This window comes from Mus caroli, chromosome 1 (genome assembly GCF_900094665.2).
Source record: "Mus caroli chromosome 1, CAROLI_EIJ_v1.1, whole genome shotgun sequence".
NCBI lineage: Eukaryota > Metazoa > Chordata > Mammalia > Rodentia > Muridae > Mus > Mus caroli.
In genome coordinates, this window is record NC_034570.1 from 3,412,477 (window position 1) to 3,435,689 (window position 23,213).

Here is a 23,213-nt window from a genome sequence, read left to right on the forward strand (position 1 = left end):
CCAGGGCCAAGAAGTGGGAGTGGGTGGTTAGGGGAGTAAGGAGGGAGGGTCTGGGGGACTTTTGGGATAGCATTTGAAATGTAAATGAAGAAAATACCTTTTAAAAAAAGGAATAAGAGTAAGTCTAGAGAGACTGGAGTGGAGAACAAAGAAGAAGAAGTAAGTTACCTGCCTGAATCCCAGCCTAGTGTTCTTGCTGTGGATCTGCAGAATCGTAGAGGAAGAGAGGAAAAGATGAAAGAACTAGGAAATGCTAGGTCTATACCAAGAGAATGAATCTCTTAAGTATTTTTAGTGTGCCATTTGAGAAGTTTTACCCAGTCCACAAGATATCATCAATATTTTAACATTCATATTTTGTTGTAAAATAAAAGTAGAATTCTAATTTCCTTGGCCAGAGCTGGCTCCATAGGTACCATGTTTTTATTTAGTCCAGACACAATTATCTACAGGACTGTCTAAATCACACTTGGAATGAAGCAATTATATCAAACCTGTGATGAGTATAATAATATGGTAATTGAGATACATCTTGAAATAACGACAATTTAATACATAATGTCAATACATTCAATATCTATGAATAAGGACTGTAGCCCTCTTTTACTGGTGGCAGATTTGAACATAGAAGATGCAGCAGCCCCATCTCACTACAACTCACAGTATCTGCTATCCTGTGAGCACATCTGCTCTAAGTGCTGGACATTGTCTCTGTGAATTGACAGGAAGGGGTAATTCCATCTATTGTGAATTTTGAGCAACAGTTTCTTTCTATTCTCTTCAAACTACTTCTCTACTTCAGGGTGAATTTGGTGAAGCAAATTGAATTTAATTTTCGCTCACATGCCATCACTTCTCCAAGAGCCTCTGCATCAAAAGAACAAGAGAAGTTTGGGAAAGTACCGTTTGATTATGCCAGTTTTGATGCACAAGTATTTGGGAAACGTCCTCTCCTACAAACAGGGCAAGGACAAAAAGCACCACCATTTCCTGAATGTAAGCTTCAAATTTGAATACTAACACTCATTACCCCAAAGAGCATCTGTATAGAGGTTTATTTATACAAATATATAATGCCCTCCTTAGACATGACAGGAAAAAATAGTGAAATAAGTAAGTTAACCCTTATTACTAAATTTATGTCAACGTTACACCAAATATTATAAATTATTAGTTATTTCACAGATAGTGCCATTATTTTTTTTTTCGAGACAGTTTTTCTCTGTGTAGCCCCTGGCTGTCCTGGAACTCACTCTGTAGACTAGGCTGGCCTCGAACTCAGAAATTCCGCTGCCTCTGCCTCCCAAGTGCTGGGAGATAGTGCCATTATTGAATCTAACTGTAACAGTGCTAAAGAGATAATTAGGATCATGGTAAATGTATTGAAGGCTACAACAGCTACTACATTATTTCAATTTATATTATGATCATAGCAACATAATAAGATAAAATATGTCATACTGTTTAAAATATTACTGAAATCAACAAAAGCCATCAGACCAAAGGTAGAAAAAGCTGAAAAATCCAAGGAACTCAATTCATGAACCTGAAACTTACTAGGATAAAAATAGATAACTTTCAAAATGTTCATTAATAAGTTTAAGAATTAATACAAAAACCTTTAAAACAGGTTAAATAGTATTCCTGTTAATTCTGACACATTCATGGAGAAGACTGAACTGAATGGCTATACAGAGTATAAAGACTTGGTGGTCTTGCTTAAACATTTCTCTTAAGTATGCTAATGAAGAGATGAACAGGTAGGTGCTGGGAACAAATGCAGAAAATGATGGGTAATGTGCCTTCAATAAGAAGCACATACCCACTTGGAGTCCTCTGTGCAATACACATTTTTTACATACTTAAAAATCTATGACTCACTTCAACCTTTTACCTGAATGGTGTGAGCATCTGGTGAGTCTAGTATTTGCTTCATTTGTGTCATTGTTGACTTGCAATTGCAGGAACATAGAAGGCTACCTAGAAGTCTACCTAAAACTTGGCAATGGGGATAGGGATGCAGCCTATAGATGGAGTGTGTTACATGTGCAAAGTCTAGGTTTTCTCCCTGTATCACCCTGAAAGAGGTCCACAAATTTGAAAGGTATTTGATGAGTACATTAAATAAAATCTACCTAGTCTTGTTCAAAGGAGGTCCCATCAAACCTGAGTAGCTATTGACAATTTGGTAGACTCAGAAAAAAATTATGTACACACATAATGTTTTTATCTATCAGTCTAATTTGTATAAACATTTTATTATATATATATATATATATATATATATATATATACAATGTATGCATGTACATACATATTTAATTCACATGAATGTGAATGAAGAGTGCACTGTTGGTGCATATTGTTCAGTTATTGATTGTAAAATCCTTAACAGAGTTAGTAACAAATTTTGTTTCCTTGTGCTTAAAAGAATAATATCCAATAATATCTTTTATTTAAAAATGAGCAGATCTTTAAAATATGTACCATATAATATAAAACTAACAGCTAAGTGTTTCTGTATCTTTACATTTTGTGTTTCTCCCATACCATGAGTAGTGCTCACAAACAGCCCACAGTGGAGAAAAAAAATTGCATAATTATGTCCCTCAGAAAAGCTATGATGCCAACAACAAAACACAGAAAGTTTCCCTTGGTGACTCAATGGCCTTTGTCTTCCCCTTGAGTGCAGGCCCTCTGTGTACCCTGCTCAGCTCACTGAGGACTCTGTCCCAGTTAAGTATAGAACAAGTATGCATTCTGAGTAATAAAAATGCAACCTATGTTTAGTAGAAACCACTATGAGAGCAGGCACACTCCCAAGCCATGGTTCTTAGCTCATTCACATACCTGTCCTGAGCTTTTGCAGGGTGTGGTGCCCTGTAACATTAGTGATGGAGTTTCTGGCATCTATAGTGAAAATACAAGAACTTAAGAGAATAGGCCCCTTCATCATCAGCTTTGTGAATCTGATAAAATCCAGCTAAGTAACCTCCAATTAACATACCAACAGAGACTGTTTCTGCTTTAATTTATTATTTGAGTATTTTAATCATAAAAGTTCTGTCTTAAAAAAAAAATCTGTGGTAACTGAAGCCACCACATACATGCAATTGCTAATCAAATCTCTCTTCAACAGCAAAGCATTTTTCAAATCCAGTGAAATTTCCTAATGGACTGCCTAGTGCTGGCGCCCACACACAGAGCACAGTCCGTGCCAGCTCTTATGGCCATGGTCAGTACAGTGAAGACACCCACATAGCAGCAGCTGCTGCCATCCTGAACCTTTCCACCCGCTGCAGGGAAGCCACAGACATCCTCTCCAACAAACCGCAAAGCCTGCGTGCCAAGGTAAGCCAGGCCAAGAGCCTGGAAGATGGGCCAGCAATGGAGCCAAGAGAATCAACTGCCTTTCATGTTCTCAACTGCGTCCGTTCATGGTCCCAACTCCCTACCCAAGCAGGGATGAACTCTTATTGAGCTCAAGGGAGAAATGTGTGCTTATCTTGGTGATATAAGAATTTTATCATTGTTCCTGTTCTGAGGCATTTGGTGAACAAGGAATGAGAGTTACTGTTAAAATGTGTCTCTATTGTGGAAGCTGTTCACTGTGTTCAGATCAAAGCTATTTGGAACATTGGCTGGTGGAACAGTTTTGAAACTGATGGTGACATTGTGTTGTACATGTCACACTTCATAGCATGAGGACATCTAAGTTGTAGTGTTCTTTAGTAGTGTTCTTTAAAGACCCACAGTAAGTACAGATAGGGTGACTTCTCAGACTGAAGAGATCAGGAGAATTGAGCACTAAGTCCAGAATCAAATTCTAGGACCTTTGTGAACACAGTGCTTCCCATGAGATTAATCATATTTTCCACAGCCTCTCCTTCCCAACTGTGAGAAACAGGTGTTCATACTCATAATGACGCGTGCACACATGTCTCTGCTCGTCGTCCTTCTCATCACAGAAGCATATCAGACTTGAGGCCCTGTCGGCCACAGAGGAGGCTTTAAGGGCCCAGTTTCTCACACTGGGAGGCAATAGCTCCTGTTTACACATACGGTCTCACTTAAAAAAAAAACATATCACCTATCGAAATAACAAGTCTAGAAACTTGCCGACAGAGTCCCCAAACATTCTCTGTTACAGATTTTACTCCTGCTTAAAATAGGGGAGTTCCTGAGGCAATATTGAACCCTGAAACCTATGCAGTGCAAACAGAGACATTTCCCTTTAAGGGCAGCCCCATCCTTGTGTGGTCGGCTGCTCGCCTGTGCTGTGCCAGGCCTTCAGGAGAGCAGGTAACACGGTGCCACCAAGCATTTGAAAGAAGAAGCAGGATTAGCTTCTGGAAAAAGCCAAGTAAACCCTGGGAAGAGTTGCTTGCCAAATCCACTCAAAAACAATCGCTAAACAAATGAGGTTCTTAAAGAAAAATATATCCTCTAAAAATACAGAGAAATACCAATCTCTCTGAATTCATAATACCTGTCCCAAATTACTGATACAGAAGAAGGTTTTGAGGGATTTTAAAACACAACTTTATTTTTAAATTGACATTTTAAAGATCTAATTTATTTTTCCATTTTAAGAATTTCCATTTTATTTCTAGAACCAGGTATCTGGTGTCATTCTTCTCTAATGTCATTCTTCTTAGTGCTTTCCAATTGACTAAAATGCTGTCTTATAGAAAGTGGGGTCTGCTACTACAGTTTTTCACGCTGAAGCATCTGGCTGGCCGTGCTAGGATGAATGCCATCCATGTGCACATGTCTGTATTTTCCTGCTCCTCAGAGTGCTCCTTTCCCCCTGGAGGTTTTACCTGTGAGTATCTCTTTAGCTGCTTAGAGCACCAATCAGAGTATGGACTAAAGAACACACTGTGACCAGCAGACCAAATCCCACAAACCTTAAAAGTACTGAAATACCACCTTAGGCACATACAGATTTTTTTTCTGCAGGTACACAACTAACTCCACACTAACTAAATAGGTTTCTAAATAAGTGATCTACAAAAACATTTTTATTGTTTTCAGAAGTGCAGGGAAACTGAATCCCTACATAAATATAAAGAATGATGGATGGTGTCTTTGGGTTTCTATTGCTGTTAAGACACACCATGGATAGCCATGGCAACTCTTATAAAGGAAAGGTTTAGTCCGTTATCATCATGGTGGGAAGAATGATAACATACAGGCAGACATAATGATGGAGAAGTAGCTAAGAGATCTACATCTAGATCAATGGGAAAAAGTAAGACCCTGAGCCTTGCTTGAGCATCTGAAACATCAAAGCCCACATCCCAGTAACACACTTCTTCCAACAAAGCCATACCCCTACTAATGCCACTTTCTGAGTCTCCAGGGGCCATTTTCATTCAAACCACCAGAGACAGTATAGATAATTTACGCTACTGTGCACACTATTTTCCACTTAAGCAACCAGTGTCTCTACATACTAGGTACATACCAGACCTGTGAAGAGAACATGAGGCCATGTCTAGCATGACTGATCACTTTTCAAACCAGATTCCATTACATTTTAAATTTTAGAAGAAACTATTTGTGTTAAATACCATCTTGTCTCTGAATAGCGCATTCATACTATCAGATCTCTTACATGTGGTTGGAAGAACTAAGAAAGGAGAGAATAATTTGTGTGTTTAGTTCTTAATGAACATCCTTCAGAGGTTATTTTGTCAGAAACACTAGTTTTCTTCTGATTCCAGCACATGTGTTGATTCTAAGATGCAAAGAATGCCCTCCATTTTTATTTGATATGAGTTTTGAGACATAAATGGGCCACAGTGTCACATACATTAAGGTCCTTTTGCCTAGTCACTGTGACTCCAGGTAGGAGTAGTGCCATGGCTGTAGGTGGCCATAGAGTGGCACCCTGAGATTCCTGGGCCCTTTCTGTCAATGCCCTGAGAGCTGGACCAGCCTGTGACAGATGCAGCCCACATTCCCTCCTCCCATTCTAATCCACAGAGGTAGAACATGCTTCAAGTCTATCTTTATCCTCATCACCACTACTTGCCAAGCATTCTGTTGTTTGTTTTACTGTTTTCCCCACCTGTTTAGACAAAATGACATATGCACAGTGTGCCTTAAAAGAAAACAAAAAAAAAAATGACACTTACTTGAAGTGTTTAAAGTTCAAAGTCTGTTTTTGCTTGAACAAGGTCTAGAAACAACATGTCATTAGAGCTGGCTGCTCACAGGAATAACCCAATGGACCCTGGGTGGTTAGAACCTAAGCAGATTTTAAAAACTTAACACATTGTGCCATACATTGTGAATGAACAATGATGGGGGTCTCAAGGTAGGGATCTTAAGGAACTAACTGCATAAGTATATTATAACTAGACACATACTAACTGGTTCCTAGCTGGTCATGTTAGTTCATCCTGTAACCTCAGCACCAGAAAGGCTGAGACAGGGTATTGATATCTTAAGGCCATTCTGGGCTATCTAGCAAGCTCCTACCTCAAAATAAGTAAATAAATAAAAGATTGATTCTTTAGCCCTGTAAACAATGGCCTAGGGCTATGTCTCTCTTGGAGACTGTGATTTACAGAAAACCTATTATGTGCTAGGTACTACTCATAAACTCTCTGACCATATGAATCCCTTTAAATCTTCCTAAAGACTATACCGTGGATAATAATTTCCCATTTTTCAAGAGAAGAAACAGTGGTATAGAATTATTGAATAATTTATTTGAGTGGCACAGCTATAATTTTCAAAAACAAATTTGAATTTGAATTTACACATAGCCTTAGTTCTTTTCTAAAATACCTTATGGCTCATATACTGTCAAACCACCAGGAACTCAGTAGACTATGATTTCAAATTTAAAATGTTTGTCTTGCTTGAAAAAGGCCTAGAAGTTTGGGGAAGTATTTCTAAACTTTATTTCAGTTTCACACCTTGGGTTAGTCATTTCTTCTCTGTGCTGCATAATTCTGTGTTATAAACATGTTCCACATTTTTTTTTATCTTGACAGAGTGGTTCTTGCTTACTGCTGAGTAAGGATAGAGTGTGGGCTTGATTTCTGTATTCAGTTATGTAAGGACTTTCTTTCTGTTCTTTGGTCCTCATAATTATTGTCTCACTGGCCAGGAAATATTCCAGTTATCAGAGGTGCCCTGGTTACATTAATCATGCCCCTGCTCTTGGACATCCACGTCATTTTTTATCTTCTAGGAGAGATGAAGATTACATGCACTAGGTCTGTAAACTTTCCATCTAACCATCATTGATAATAAACTTATTACCTTTCATTGTAAGTCATTATTCTTATAGTAAGCCCGTGAAAGGCAGAACAATCTGTTTTTCAGTTTCTCTGTTCTCTACACTATAGTGTTATGATCATATTGGGTATGTGTCCTTCGTAATGCAATGAACATACTCATAGCAGTATGTAACTCAAAGGCATCATCCTATGTTGTCCCTTCTAAGCTGAAAGGTAGCCCCAAGAAACTTAAAGCATAAATACCTAGAGCAAGGATTCAGAAATTGAAGTGTAAGGAGTGAGGGAGAATTCCACCTCAACTGCACTTCTGGCTTTGTCTCTCCACCAGCCTCTCCCACTGCCCAGATTTCTGTGCTGACATTTGGAGATCAAAGCATAGAAATATAATGTCTGGTGGTATTACTCTGAATAAAAACCCATGCTGTGAATGTGTGATCCGCATCATGGGTAGACAGGGCCTTTCCTGCTACAGTGTAATTGTTGGATGCATCTGCACACTTACTTAAAGCCCATCTGTACTCCTATACCCAGCACACAGCATCCCCTTTCCCCAAGTCAGGTGCCCTGAGCAGCCAGTTGGGACACCTCTTTCAAACATTAAGAGTGAGATTTTTCTAATCAACCCTAATTATGCAAGACAAATAATTATAATGGTGCCTAGAATCTCTAAATTTTAAAAAGTATTTTGAATACTTCTATAAAAACTAATATATACATATACACACATATATGAGAGATTTATTCTTGGAATAGTTGATATTTTTCAAAGCTTGAATCTGCACTATTTATGGGTTTTGCACTATAAAACTCTGCAGCCCAGTCACATGGCTCCTTTTCCTAAGCCATCTGTCACAGAGGTCTGGAATTTTATGTGAATGTTGGTTGTACAGCCTTAACCCACTTTTTTTTAAATTTTTTTTTATGAAAAATGTCAGCAACTACAATATTTGGCATTTTACTTTACATTGACCATTAAACTTGATTAGTATTGCTCTGTTTCATTGCTATAGTTACACATCAGCTACAATGCAAAAAATAAAGAAAAAAAAATTGTGTTGATGCCTAACTGGCAGAATGTATTGTGAGCTCATGTAAGAAAGGGTCTGGTGGCACCGATACAGTTAATATCTTGGATTTTTTGTAACTGAGGTTTATTAATGCTGGTATAAAAATGTATTTGATTTTATACAGATGGCATAAGATGCTGTGGTTACTATGTTATTATCCCGGATAAGCTGTAATGTCAAATTCAGGGCTTAAAACTATCACAGGAGATTAAACTATTTGCTAAAAGGGGGACAGAAAGATATGGCCAAAGCATCTTAGTCTGCCACGTTCGAAGTGTATTTACCTCCCGCAAATGCTGATGGGCTGAGAGACTACATGGGAACTTTGCAGGTAAAACAAACAAAAAGGAGAGAGACTTTTACTTCTAATCAAGCACAAGCAGCAATTGTAGCATATGTAGCAAGGGTATCATGGTGACTGCTTCGAAGAGGGGCATGAGAAGGGCTTTATAACACATGAGTCCTGGACAGGATCTGGTGACTGTAGGTGTTATGGATCTTGCTAACATAACCAAAAAGATTTCTAGTTTGCCAACTGTACTGGCTAGTTTTGTGTCAGCTTGACACAGGCTGGAGTTATAGAGAAAGGAGCTTCAGTTGGAAATGCCTCCACGAGATCCAGCTGCGAGACATTTTCTCAATTAGTGATCAAGGGGGAAAGGCCCCTTGTGTGTGGTGCCATCTCTGGGCTGGTAGTCTTGGGTTCTATAAAAGAGCAGGCTGAGCAAGGCAGGGGAAGCAAGCCAGTAAAGAACATCCCTCCATGGCCTCTGCATCAGCTCCTGCTTCCTGACCTGCTTGAGTTCCAGTCCTAACTTCCTTGGTGATGAACAGCAGTAAAAAAAGTGTAAGCCGAATAAACCCTTTCCTCCCCAACTTGCTCCTTGGTCATGATGTATTGTCCAGGAATAGAAACCAAGACTAAGACACCAACTAAAAAGGAAAAATCAAAAACTTGTCAAGAAGTTAACTAAATTGATGGGTGATGTAGCAAGGTTATTTGCTCCATTTGGGAAGTTAACAAGCATATTCTTCCAGCTTTTGGGAGCTCTGGTAATGTTAACAAAAGTCACCTACAGTGTAAATCTTGAAAAAGAACCAGGCCACAGACATAGTCCCAAACATAGTGAGAGGCTACTCCTCATAAACAAAAAGCCACTTGGTTAAAGGCTTCCCAGAGGAGGTAGGCCTGGAAAGCCTCATTAAGTCTCACGTGAAGCACTGGAAAGCAAACACCTTTATCCTAAATCTTCATTATAAAACTGAAACCTCAAGTCTCCAGGTTGAAGTCAGTCTACACAGCTCACATCTTCCCACCCTCCTGTCACAATTTACCCAAGCATCTTTCAGTTCAGATGATCTAGGGTGCATGTTGCTTTCCTACTCCCAAATACTCCAGAAAATTCTCTTCTAGCTGCTTATATTTGCATATTCATTATATTAGATTAATATAATAATTCAGGGACTTAGGAAGTTATGCATCACTTTTGCTAAATACAAACATTAATGTTTAAAGTGGTACGCTTGTAATAATACTCCTGTCAGGTAGAAAAGATTTTTGAAGCTAAACTTTAAAAATATTCAAGTATGTAAAACTATTTTAGCCAATGCATCTTATTTGTTAAGTTTACTTTGCTTAAACCCAGAAATATGACGTATACTCATGGGACTGTTCTTTAAAGTCTGCATAAGAATTGAATCAGAAAGCTTGATTTAAAAGCAGATATTCTTCCATAAAAGCTTACATTTTAAATTATCCCTTAAAAGCCCCACATGGCTCTAACCACAAACTGCTGAGATGTTTTCTCTTTGTTTCTGTTTTCCATCAGGGAGCAGAGATAGAAGTGGATGAAAATGGAACATTGGACTTAAGCATGAAAAAAAATCGAATCCACGACAAGTCTATACCCCCAACTTCCTCACCTACTACAATTACAACCCCATCCTCGTCCCCATTCAACGCAAGCAGCCTTCTGGTCAATGCTGCCTTCTATCAGGCCCTCTCTGATCAAGAAGGCTGGAATGTGCCCATCAACTACAGCAAATCCCATGGGAAGACAGAGGAGGATAAAGAGGTATTGTGTCAATGTCTGTCACCGAGATTTCCGCCCTAAATTTTCTTTCACACTCCTGTCTTTACAAAAAGTGTTATGCCTTGCTTTAGATTTCCATTTTATTTTTATGTGTATGAGTGATTTGCCTCCATTTATTTCTGTATACCTCATGCATGCCTGGTGCTTATTATGAACATCAGAAGAAGGGGTCAGATCCCATGGAACAGGAGTTATAGATGATCATGAGCCACCGTGTGAAGGCTGCAAACTGAACCCAGGGCCTCTGCATAAGCAGCAAAAGTCATTTCCTCAGCCCTTATGCCTTGTTTTATTTTTTTTAAAGATTTATTTATTTATTATATATAAGTACACTGTAGCTGTCTTCAGACACTCCAGAAGAGGGCTCCAGATCTCGTTATGGATGGTTGTGAGCCACCATGTGGTTGCTGGGATTTGAACTCTGGACCTTCGGAAGAGCAGTCGGGTGCTCTTACCCACTGAGCCATCTCACCAGCCCTGCCTTGTTTTAGATCATGATAAAATAGTCCCTTTAAATTTCAGATGAAACTAATTAATGATCTCAACTTTTCAGGTCATTTGTCTAGATTAACACCATTATAGTACGTTTTATTCACACGATGGTGGAAGTTGTCCTCACAGTAGCCTGTAAGGAGCAATGCATTACTCAACACTAAAAGGTTACCTCAATAACACACTTTGAATCAGAGTGAAAGTGAACCAGGGACAATAAGAATCTTGAAATGCCAAAGCCATGCCTTTGGTCTCTTAGAGTCCCTGTGTGAGCATGTCTGTGGAAAGTTATGTAACTCCAAGGTCACATATACTGGACAACTAGGTAGAATCTGTCCCAAAGTCCATTAGACGTACTCATTGGCCAAAGTTTTGACAAGGTGAGAAGCATCCAGCCCTCTCACTTCTGGAGATTGAGCCGTTGGCTTGGCCTGAGCAGATGCTTAGTTCCTACATAAGTACAAAAGTAACCTGTTGATGAACATAAGTGGTCCTATTGTGATATTAGTTAGGAATGCTGTTGATGGGCTTCCCAGGTAGTGTATTTAGGGACTGACATATCTATTTGCTGAAGAAATACTTATGATCTTGTTCAGCTGTTTGAGTTTCAGACACTTGGATTGGGGTAGGAGGGGAGGTCAACTTTGATTTTTGGTTACTATATCAGAAATTAAAGTCAACATCTCAGAAGTGACCACAGACTAGGAGGTTCTCCACTCTTTTCTCCCTTCTTCTACATATTTCCTCCAGCATCTCTAAGGATAAGCAGTGAGGTCCAGGAGACATACTGGACAAAAGTTCTCATCTCCACTGTGGTGCACACCTGGCCTCAGGCTTGCACCAAATGCTGGGGTAAAAAGACAGGCATGGGGCACACACCTGTAAGTCTTTAATTCTAGCACTAAAGAATCTAAAACTGGAGGATTGTGAGTTCAAGGCCAGCTTCAAGGCTCACTACATAGTGAGACCCTTTCTTAACGAACCAGCAAAAGCAACACAAGTGGGTACCCACTGTGGTGATCAGAGATATCGATCTGGAAGAAACCCTGCCCCTAGGATTCTGTGAATCAATATCAGCCATGCCAATCTGTACCCCCACCTGGAGGACAAACAGACTCATGAAGCAGCAGCATTCAGTAGACTGGCACTACTGTACCCAACTAGGTGGAGTTATTCAGACCTTTACATAGACACCATCAGTTAAATATCCCTAACTTGGAAATTCTGATATGCTTCAAAACCCCAAATACTTTTATTGTCATAGACAGTTTATTGGTCTGTGGTGCTGTCTACAAACTTCTCCCAGTGCCATCCTGTGTATGCAGAAGAACCAAAGTAACACCCTACTCCCAGGAGCTGAAGAGGCAGAGGCAGGGTGCTGGGAGCTGTTGTGGGCAGAGTAGAATTCATTCTGTTTCAAGGGAAACAGTGTAGTACAGAGTAGCAGAAACTACATCTCATTCTGATCTGAAATAAGAATTCCAGCATGTTCTGATCGCTCAACATGAAGCAATGAAAGGCTTTTAAACATTCTTCCCTTGACTACATGTCTATATTGACCTATCCTTGGTCAGTTTATGTACTAAAAACCTTCCTACCTTGTAATATAGAAAATGAGCCCTTGAGTCTGTGGTTCTTTCATAGGGTGTCCAGGACAGTATGGCTTTCGTATGTGTCTGTGCCTTCTGCCACAGCCTTCTTGTCTACTGTGCTTACATTACAGTCAAGTATGTCAGAAAATGAGTCTACTAACATTTTATCTTTGCTTTCCAATCTGTTTTATAATTTTTTTTAAAAAAAAGAGAAACATTTTGAATTCATCTTGGTAGTTATATGGATCCAAATGTTTTATGGTTTTCCCTACTTCAACATATATTTGTGACTGTTTCATTTCTCTATATACATACAGGGAAACACACACACAGCAGGAGAGAGGTAGAGAGGGAGGGAGGGAAAAAAGGAAGGTTTCTTTAGTCTAGTTCACAGAATGGCTTTCTTTAGGTCTAAAAGGGCAGTGTTACTCTACAGTTTTCAACCTGAGCATTTGGAAATGGAATTTAGAAGGCACATTGGAATTCTATCCCACTAACACTTTCCAAGACTGTAGGGATGCTCTATTTGTGTAGATGCACTGTGATTTCCTGAGTGAACTAAATACTTCTTTCATAGATATTCAGTTTATAGAGACTCACAGAAAAGTAATACTCAGCCATTGAAACTCCCTGATACAATTACATAACTTTGTTTTTTGTTGGCTCATCTGTACCAAGTATTCAATGAAAAGAGAGTATTTTTCACGTACTGTATTGAATCTTGAAGATAACAAGGATGAGGTTTGATAGCATTTTTTTTTAAAGTTTTTCGAGACAGGGTTTCTCTGTATAGCCATGGCTGTTCTGGAACTCACTTTGTAGACCAGGCTGGCCTCGAACTCAGAAATCCACCTGCCTCTGCCTCCCAAGTGCTAGGATTAAAGGCGTGCACCACCATGCCTGGCTGCATTTTTTTGAAAAGTAAGTTGGATTAAGTAATTTATATTCAGAATCCTTGTTTAGAAGACATCATAGGAACACCATATACAGTACGAGAAAACACAAGAACTCCTTCTGAAGCATGTCATATTATCCCAACAGTTCTGTGAAGCAAGTTTACTAACATTTCCAGAGAAGAGAATTGATACACAGGAAGGTATGATTTTTGGTCCTTGTATCACAAAAATTAAGTGATTAGGTTGGACCAAAAAATAAAGCAAAGTGGGATAAATATATTTAGAAGGAAGGAAGCAAGCAAGCATGCAAGGGGAAGAGAAAGAGAGAGAGAGAGAGAGAGAGAGAGAGAGAGAGAGAGAGAGAGAGAGAGAGAACAACAGAACAGACATTGCTAGGGAATATTAAGAAACATTGGAAAGGGAGAAAGAAGTCATGGCAGAGGAGGAAACAGAAGAGGAAGAAGAAAGAGATTAAGGGATTATTGTTTGGGCAAGGTTGTGAAAGCTGTCATAGCCTTGGGAGCTCCAAGGATGAAGACTAAGGTCTGATGGCCTTGCAAGTCTGCGTGATGTGGCTACGGAAGATTCCCTTTGCCATACTTGTTTAGGGACACTGTGTAGACCTCAGGAACTCATCTCGAATGTTTGAAGACCTGGAAGGATTTCGAATTTTGAAGACCTGGAAGAATTTCTTCTCATTTGCCCCTACCTCACAGCTCTCACATCACCGGAAATTGAGTGATTATTTCTAATTCATTGTTATCTAGTTCATATGCACAACAGTTGCTTAATTTTTGTGGTAATTTTCAGAAAATATTGTCTATCTCTCTCAGTGAAATAGCCTGTCCAGATGCCCTCTAAAAAAAATATCCTGTTTCTGGAAAAAAATCAAAATATCTCAAAAGGAAAGCACTGAGAAATAACTAGGGCTGTCATCTTTATTCAACTGTCAGTTCTCCAAAGATTTCAGGGCTTAAAATTTTAAAAGTGCCAGATGCTATTATCTGTTATTCATGTTACCATTATGTTCTGGTTTTTACTGAAATCAATATAACCTTCCATCTGTACATTGAAAGATCTGGGTGCACACGTATACTCTCTAAACACACACACGCCTTGCTACCACATCTTACACAGAACAAAATTACTATTTTCTAAACTAAACTTTTTTAAGTGTTAAATAACAGTCTCAAAAATATTACTGAATTCTGTACTGGATGGTATCTGAAAATTCATCTAGTATAATATGTTTCTGTAACAGGACCAATCCTAACAATTCTTTTAGCTGTGGCAGCATGTATTTACTTTCTCTGCAGGTTTGCAGAATACAAGGTAAAGCAAAAGCAGAAAATACCAACAATTGAAAGCATTAGAGCCTATAGTTTTAAAAGTTATGAAATATTTAAAAGGTCATCACCAACAAAGCCATCTTGTAAAAGTCCTTTACAACACTTTGCCATGCCAAATTAAATAACATATATCTAACCAACATTGTTTTATATGCATTTTAGCTGCATAATAGTTTGAGATTTAGTATTGATCATTTCCTTTAAAATCCTTCCATAATCCCACATTCCATAAGACTCAGATTTAACCCTCAACCAGAAACCTTCCCATGACTGGCTGTAAATGGACATGCTAAGGAGGGGCTAAGCTAGAATGGAACTGCTCCTAAGCCAAATCCATATTAGAGTGAATGGGAGAATGGGCAGTGTAAATCTCCATGATCAGGAATCCTTTCATTTCAGCCATTTTCATAGTAAAGCTTTAAAAACGAGATTCACTGCTTCACTGGCCTACCTTGCTGCAGATGGGGGCAGGGGACATTGAAACAGCCATTCTCTGCATTTTATACACATACACATATCCTTCCAGTACATATTGGTATCAACTATATTTTTATTAGTAAAGTAACAGAATATTTTGCAGCATAAAGAATATAAAGGATGGTATTGTTCCACAGTGGTTTCTGTTAATTAGGCATAAAATAGCATCAATTGAGGTATTTCTACTAGTGCCCATACTGTGGTACAATCTTCCTTTTGTTTTTCTACTGCTGTGACAGCTGGACATGTAAAAAAATGATTCCTGAGTTCATTAGGACGTGTTTATTTAATGAAAAAAACTTGAACCATACTAATATACTAACAACCATTCGGTTCAAGAAATGTCTCCACATTCACAAAGATGTGAAGTTTTAAAAGGGGTTCTTTCTTATTTATTATCTATCACCCTTTGGATAAAGGTCTATAACAGTAAAAAAAATCCTTTTTATTTTTATAAATATATCCTTTTATTTATTATTATTTCTATAAATCCTTTGCAGTACTCTAGCCATGTCTTAAAGCCAAACTCAAACCTGACACCAGTAGTTTCAAATCCACTTGCCTTTTCAGAATTCCTTAATGTCTTCTGCCTCTTTCTCTCCCCACTTACCTGTTTTTGTTTGTTTGTTTGGGCTGTTGTTTGTTTTCCAGAAAGATCCTGTGAACTTCCTAGAAAATTTAGAGGAAAAAAAGTTTGCTGGAGAGGCCTCTATCCCAAGCCCAAAGCCCAAGCTGCATACAAGAGATCTCAAGAAAGAATTAATCACGTAAGTCGTGCTCAGCCACCTGCCCTAAGAGATTCTGCAATTAGAAGACATACATTTACAACTGAGAGTGACAGTGACTTCCACATGAAAGCTGTACCTACTTCAGAACAACTGAACTAGCTAGCATATACCTACTCTCAGCTCCGCACTACAGAAGCTTACAAATGTGTGCATGTAGAGGTAGCAACCTCTGTTGCTTAAAAACAAAATAGAGATACACTCATGGTCATAGATTTTAAGTTAAAGATATATTGACTCACAGTATCTAAATCCTGACTTCAGGAAGTCAGCTAACTTTATAACACTCTAGAAAGCATGACTCGGGAAAGGATGGTTTTCAAGCTCCTTTCGGTTTTTTTAACTCAAAAGAGTTCAAGGAACAATTATCATGATTTATGCAAAGTATACATGAATCAAACCATCACACTGTACCCCTGTGTTATTTGGCCTTTGGTCTCTGCTACAAAGTACCAGACTTTATCCATTGAAAGAAAAATAAAAAAGGCTTATTATGGCTTATGGATTTGGAAGTTTTGATCCATGGCTACTTTTCTCTGTTGCCTTTGGGCTTGTGTTGATGCAGAAAGAACTTTATGACAGGAGCACATAATGGAGAAAACACCATGTTGTGTTTTGTAACAGGAGGGGTCCCAATATACCCTGTTGGGTGCTTACCTATAGTGATCTCCCACTAGGCCACACTCCTTGAGGTTTACCACCTGTCAATGCTAACATGGTCTTCAACACATGACATGGCCTTTGAGAGACATTTAAGATATACTTCACAGTAACCCCATAAATATGACAATTAATATGTGTCAATAAAAGCAAAATAGAATACATGCAAACCTGGAGGCAGCAATGGGAGTGAGTGGGTGATTGGGTAGAAGGGTGAGTGAGTCAGAGAGTAGGTGAGTGGGCAGGTGAGGAAGTAGGTGGGTGAGTGAGTGGGTAAGTGAGTAAGTGTATGGGTGAGTGGATGGGGAGTGAGTGGGTGAGTGAGTGGTTGGGTGTATGGGTGAGTGAGTAGTGACAGACATTATGGAAATAATTTTCCATCAGAAAGATGTGGAATGATATACAAATATGTTAACTTCCAATTAGAGTGTCTCAAAAAGAGTAACCTTTCTCCTTGGGCACCACATTTTTCTATTAAAAACTACCCCCAAACAGCTTCAAAGCAAACTCTCATCCCTTCTTCTTCTTCTTAGAGCTAAGCCTCTCAGGAAAATTGTTAGTGGTGCATGACCCTATTTTTCTCCAACATCTGTTCCATTCTTCCAGCTCCACCTAAACCACTGTTCTTGGGAAGCCCTCCACAACCCTTCCACCTCCAGTCTGGAGGTAGGTCCTTGACTTTTGCATACCTGACAGACAGCAGGTTTGGTGACCATGGCCATCAGGCACACTTGGCTTATTGGACCCCCTTACCTGAAGACTTTCCTTTCCTTACAGTGATTGCTTCCTAGACTCAGCACAGATCTCTAATGACTGAAATTCCTGCAGCTTGGACCTGAGACTTTTCTCCCCTTACTACTTTTATGGGAGTTGCCATACCTGGATTTAATCTCTGAGGCATATCCATTAGCTCACGGCAACAGAGCATGACCTTCTTCTAGACCCTACTTATTAGGCAACCTCATCTCTTATTTCCTGGGCACATGAGGAGCATACTTGTCTAAAGGCCTTGCAATTGCCGTAACCTCTCCCCAGGGTCTCTGAAAGGAGTCCATACTTGTCTTAGTCGGGGTTTCTATTCCTGGACAAACATCATAACCAGGAAGCAAGTTGGGGAGGAAAGGGTTTATTCAGTTTACATTTCCACACTGCTATTCATCACCATAGGAAGTCAAGACTGGAACTCAAGCAGTTCAGGGAGCAGGAGCTGATGCAGAGGCCATGGAGAGATGTTACTTACTGGCTTGCTTCCTCTGCCTTGTTCAGCTTACTTTCTTATAGAATCCAAGACTACCAGCCCAGGGATGGCATCACCCACAAAAGGCCCTCCCACCTTGATCACTAATTGAGAAAATGCCCTACAGTTGGATCTCATGGAGGCATTTCTCAACTGAAGCTCCTTTCTCTGTGATTACTCCAGCTTGTATCAAGTTGACATGGAAAAACCAGCCAAATCAATACTCTTGTCTCTTAGTTATCCCCTCCATCATCACTTGCCAGAAAGGCCCTTTACCCACTGTGGTTTCTCACCCCAAGCGCTGGTTTCAGGATACACCAGTATCACCAACTTACCAGTATATATAATTGCTTCCTTTCTGATCTCTATTGCCTGCCCACTTCCCTGAGAATGAGTTCCAGCCAGCATGGATACTCTTATTTCTTCATTTTGTGGTCTACCTGGCCAAATAATTATTTCATAATATGTACTGTATACTTCTTAGATACTCAAGCTACATGCACAGTAGCCTGTGATACAGTGCATATTTCAAATGCTGGACAGTAGTAAGTATGGGCCTTATACAAAATAGATATCCGTAGATCATTGCTTGGAGAGGACCAGTTTGCAATCTGACATGCAATTAGCCTTTTCTTCTTTATTTACTTTACATCCACATTGCAGCTCCCCTTGCATCCTCTCCTCCTAGTTCCACCTCCACCCTTTCTTCCATTCCCAACTCCCCTCTTCCTAAAGAATGGAATCCTCCCCCCAGGTACCAACCTAACCCTGGTCACAAGTCACATCAGGACTAAGCATATCTTCTTCCATTAAAGCCAGAGAAGTTACCCTAGCTAGGGGAAAGGAATTCAAAGGCAGGTATCAGAGTCCAAGTCAGAGACAGCTCCAGCTCCAATTGTTAGGGAACCCACATGAAGACCAAGCTACACATCTGCTACATATGTATAGGAGGCCTAGTACATGCACAATCGTTGAGCCCCCATGGGCCCAGGATAGTTGTAGGTCTTCTTGTGGTATCCTTGACCCCTCTGGCTCCCTCGATCCTATCCGTGACTCTTCTATGAGACCCCCTGAGCTCTGCCTAATATCGGCCTGTGGGTCTCTACATCTGTCTCCATCAGCTAGTGGATGAAGCCTCTCAGAAGACAGTAATCTTGGGTCCTGTCTGCAACTAGCTTTAAAGAAGCTTACACCTTGGCTCTCTACAGATTCTGTAGTCAAGCATGAACAGTTAGTTCCTAAGGTCAAGCTTCACCTGGGTCTTACTGGTCTACACAACGTGATGAAGGGTACCAAATACACCAGAACTCTAATTTCTCAGAACATTTTCTTTCTAGAAGGGCACTTATGAGAGCCGAGCAATTGTTATCACTTGGATCTGCTATTTGAACTTCTGTATCAGCTTTTTAAAAGTTCTTTTCCATGTAATTTTTTTAAAATGCATTCCAAAATGGCCAAAATCTATCTTTTCAGGGTGGGTTTTTAGAAATTGCAGAAACCATTACAAATTATGTGCTGTGTGAATGATGATTGACCATCCTGTGCCAGAAAAAAAGGAGTGGTAATGAACACCACTCCTGAATACGAAGATAAATATATAAAATAAGGCTCCCAAGACCCTTTACCATGTTTTTGAATCTATTGTGAATTCCCTGGAAGTTAACAGGCCTCCCAGGTCCCATGGTCAACATTTATATGGGAGTCTCAGATTTATATGTGTCTATGTTAGTGTCCTGATTTCTGTCCTATCTTCATTATATCTCAATTTTTCTTTTTAAGAGATAATCCTGGCATATGATAGTTTATCCAAAACTGGTCAAAAGAAAAATTTAAACTTTATCAACTCCCCTCTGCCTTGAATAGATTTGAACATCACTTACCAAGAGAAATTAGCTAGTTTCTTCCTTTGAACTTTGTTATTTTTATCAGAAATTCCCCCCAAGAATATATCACTCAACTGTTTTCTCTATAGATTTGAATATTTACCTGATAGCAGACCTATCAGGAATTCAATTAAGACCACCATTATCCTGTCAGAAATAATATTGCCACTAATTATTTATTCTTTTGGCCTTTTCATACCACAAAGCTTTACTTTTTCATCTAATCAAATTTATATGCTTATACTATATTGAATGGTAATTTACAGATAATTGGTTTAAAATCAGTATAACTTGTTGAATCTTTTGGCAGTCTTAATGAGCATAGTTGAAAATAGAAGAGAAAAATATGAAAACAGTACTTTTCTTTTTCAATAGATATTTTCTTCTTTTACATTTCAAATACTATCCCCAAACACCCCTGTACCTTCCCCCCACCCTGCTCCCAACCCACCCACTCCTGCTTCCTGGCCCTGGCATTCTACTGTACTGGGGTATATGATCTTTACAAGACCAAGGGCCTCTCCTCTCATTGATGGCCAACTAGGTCATGCTCTGCTACATATACAACTAGAGACACAAGCTCTGGGGGGTACTGGTTAGTTCATATTGTTGTTCCTCCTGTAGAGTTGCAGACTTCTTTAGCTCTTTCGGTACTTTCTCTAGCTCCTTCATTAGAGGTCCTGTGTTCCATCCAATAGATGACTGTGAGCATCCATTTGTGTATTTGCCAGGCACTTTCATAGCCTCACCAGAGAGAGCTATATCAGGGTCCTATTAACAAAATCTTTCTGGCATATGCAATGGTGGCTGGGTTTGGTAGTGGCATATGGGATGGATCCCTGGGTGAGGCAGTCTCTGGATGGTCCTACCTTCCATCTCAGCTCCCAACTTTGTCTCTGTAACTCCTTCCATGGGTATTTTGTTCCCCATTCTAGGAAGGAACTAAGTATCCACACTTTGGTCTTCCTTCTTCTTGAGTTTCATGTGATTGCAAATTGTATCTTGAATATTCTAAGTTTCTGGGCTAATATCTGCTTATCAGTGAGTGCATACCATGTGTGTTCTTTTGTGATTGGGTTACCTCACTCAGGATGATCTCCTCCAGATATAACCATTTGCCTAAGAATTTCATAAATTCATTGTTTTTAATTGCTGAGTAATACTCCATTGTGTAAATGTACCACATTTTCTGTATCCATTCCTCTGTTGAGGGACATCTGGGTTCTATCGAGCTTCTGGCTATTATAAATAAGGCTGCTATGAACATAGTGGAGCATGTGTCCTTATTACAAGTTGGAACATCTTCTGGGTATATACCCAGGAGAGGAATTGCTGGATCTTATGGTAGTACTATGTCCAATTTTCTGAGGAACCGCTAGACTGATATCCAGAGTGGTTGTACCAGCTTGCAATCCCACCAGCAATGGAGGAGTGTTTCTCTTTCTCCCCATCCTCGCCAGCATCTGCTGTCACCTGAATTTTTAATCTTAGCCATTCTGATTGGTGTGAGGTGGAATCTCAGGGTTGTTTTGATTTGCATTTCCCTGATGATTAACGATGTTGAACATTTTTTCAAGTGCTTCTCAGCCATTCAGTATTCCTCATCTGAGAATTCTTTGTTTAGCTCTGTACCCCACTTTTTAATAGGGTTATTTGATTTTCTGGAGTCCACCTTCTTGAGTTCTTTATATATATTGGATATTAGTCCCTTATCTGATTTAGGATTGGTAAAGATCCTTTCCCAATATGTTGGTGGCCTTTTTGTCTTATTGACAGTGTCTTTTGCCTTACAGAAGCTTTGCAATTTTATGAGGTCCTATTTGTCGATTCTCAATCTTACAGCACAAGCCATTGTTGTTCTGTTCAGGAAATTTTCCCTGTGCCCATATCTTCGAGGCTTTTCCCCACTTTCTCCTCTGTAAGTTTCAGTGTCTCTGGTTTTATGTGGAGTTCCTTGATCCACTTGGACTTGAGCTTTGTACAAGGTGATGAGAATGGATCAATTCACATTCTTCTACATGATAACCGCCAGTTGTACCAGCACCAATTGTTTAAAATGCTGGGGTTTTTTCCCCCACTGGATGGTTTTAGCTCACTTGTCAAAGATCAAGTGACCATAGGTGTGTGGGTTCACTTTTTGGTCTTCAATTCTATTCCATTGGTCTACCTGTCTGTCGCTGCACCAGTACCATGCAGTTTTTATCACAATTGCTCTGTAGTACAGCTTGAGGTCAGGCATGGTAATTCTATCAGAGTTTTTTCTTTTTATTGTTGAGAATAGTTTTTGCTATACTAGGTTTTTTGTTATTCCAGATGAATTTGCAAATTGCCCTTTCTAACTCGGTGAAGAATTGATTTGGAACTTTGATGGGGATTGCATTGAATCTGTAGATTGCTTTCAGCAAGATAGCCACTTTTACTATATTGATCCTGCCAATCCATTAGCATGGCAGATCTTTCCATCTTCTGAGATCTTCTTTGATTTCTTTCTTCAGAGACTTGAAGTTCTTATCATACAGATCTTTCATTTCTTAGTTAGAGTCACACCAAGGTATTTTATAATATTTGTGACTATTGTGAAGAGTGTTGTTTCCCTAAATTCTCCTGAAAACAATACTTTTCAAACACCATTTGGGCATGCAAATTCCCAAGCACTTGACAGCCCTTCACTTTCCAGTTCAGAGATTTTTTTTTTTTTTTGTATTTAATGGGTAAATGTTTACCAAGAAGATAACTCAGCCTGAATATAATCTCCATTATGTTTTGAGATATTTTATTGTCTATACATTCTGATATCCCTTCCTGAATCAGAGAGAGAAGAATTAAGTGGCTCCAATTTAGATCAGTCCCTGAAAACCAGCATCCCTCTGTGACCCTGAATATTCATATCTTCTTTACCTAAAACATTTGATAAGTGCCTAAAGGGGAAGCTACTTAGAGAAGGATAGGATCATAATATTAATCCCCAAAGTTTCTTTTAAAAATCCTCGTTCTGAATTTAATAGGCAGGAACAGAAAGGACTTTGCTGTGGGCAGGTTGTCAGTGAAAACCCAATGCCTAAATGATAGAGCTTCCTTTCTCTCAGAACCTTAACACGACCACATATAGCACTTCTGGGTGCAGTCCATCTGTGGACTCCAGAAAATCAAATAGCCCCATTAAAATATGGGGCTCAGAGCTAAACAAAAAAATTCTCACCTGAGGAATACGGAATGGCTGAGAAACACCTGAAAAAATGTTCAGCATCCTTAATCATCAGGAAAATGCAAATCAAAACAACCCTAAGATTCCATCTCACACGAGTCAGAATGGCTAAGATCAAAAATTCAGGTGACAGCAGATGCTGGCGAGGATGTGGAGAAAGAGGAACACTCCTCCACTGTTGGTGGGATTGCAAGCTTGTACAACCACTCTGGAAATCA

General features: G+C 39.4%; 1 protein-coding gene across 4 annotated transcripts in view; it reads left to right on the forward strand.

Moving 5' to 3' along the window:
• The window catches only part of LOC110309383 (ST18 C2H2C-type zinc finger transcription factor), a 338,717-nt gene that overhangs the window by 293,900 nt on the left and 21,604 nt on the right, over positions 1 to 23,213 (forward strand). For all 4 annotated transcript variants that reach the window (XM_021182357.1, XM_021182038.1, XM_021182120.1 and 1 more), the window contains 4 exons: positions 803 to 996; positions 3,140 to 3,351; positions 10,156 to 10,401; positions 15,877 to 15,992. In XM_021182357.1, the coding sequence (XP_021038016.1) occupies positions 803 to 996; positions 3,140 to 3,351; positions 10,156 to 10,401; positions 15,877 to 15,992 (768 nt within the window). The remainder of the gene's footprint in view (positions 1 to 802; positions 997 to 3,139; positions 3,352 to 10,155; positions 10,402 to 15,876; positions 15,993 to 23,213) is intronic.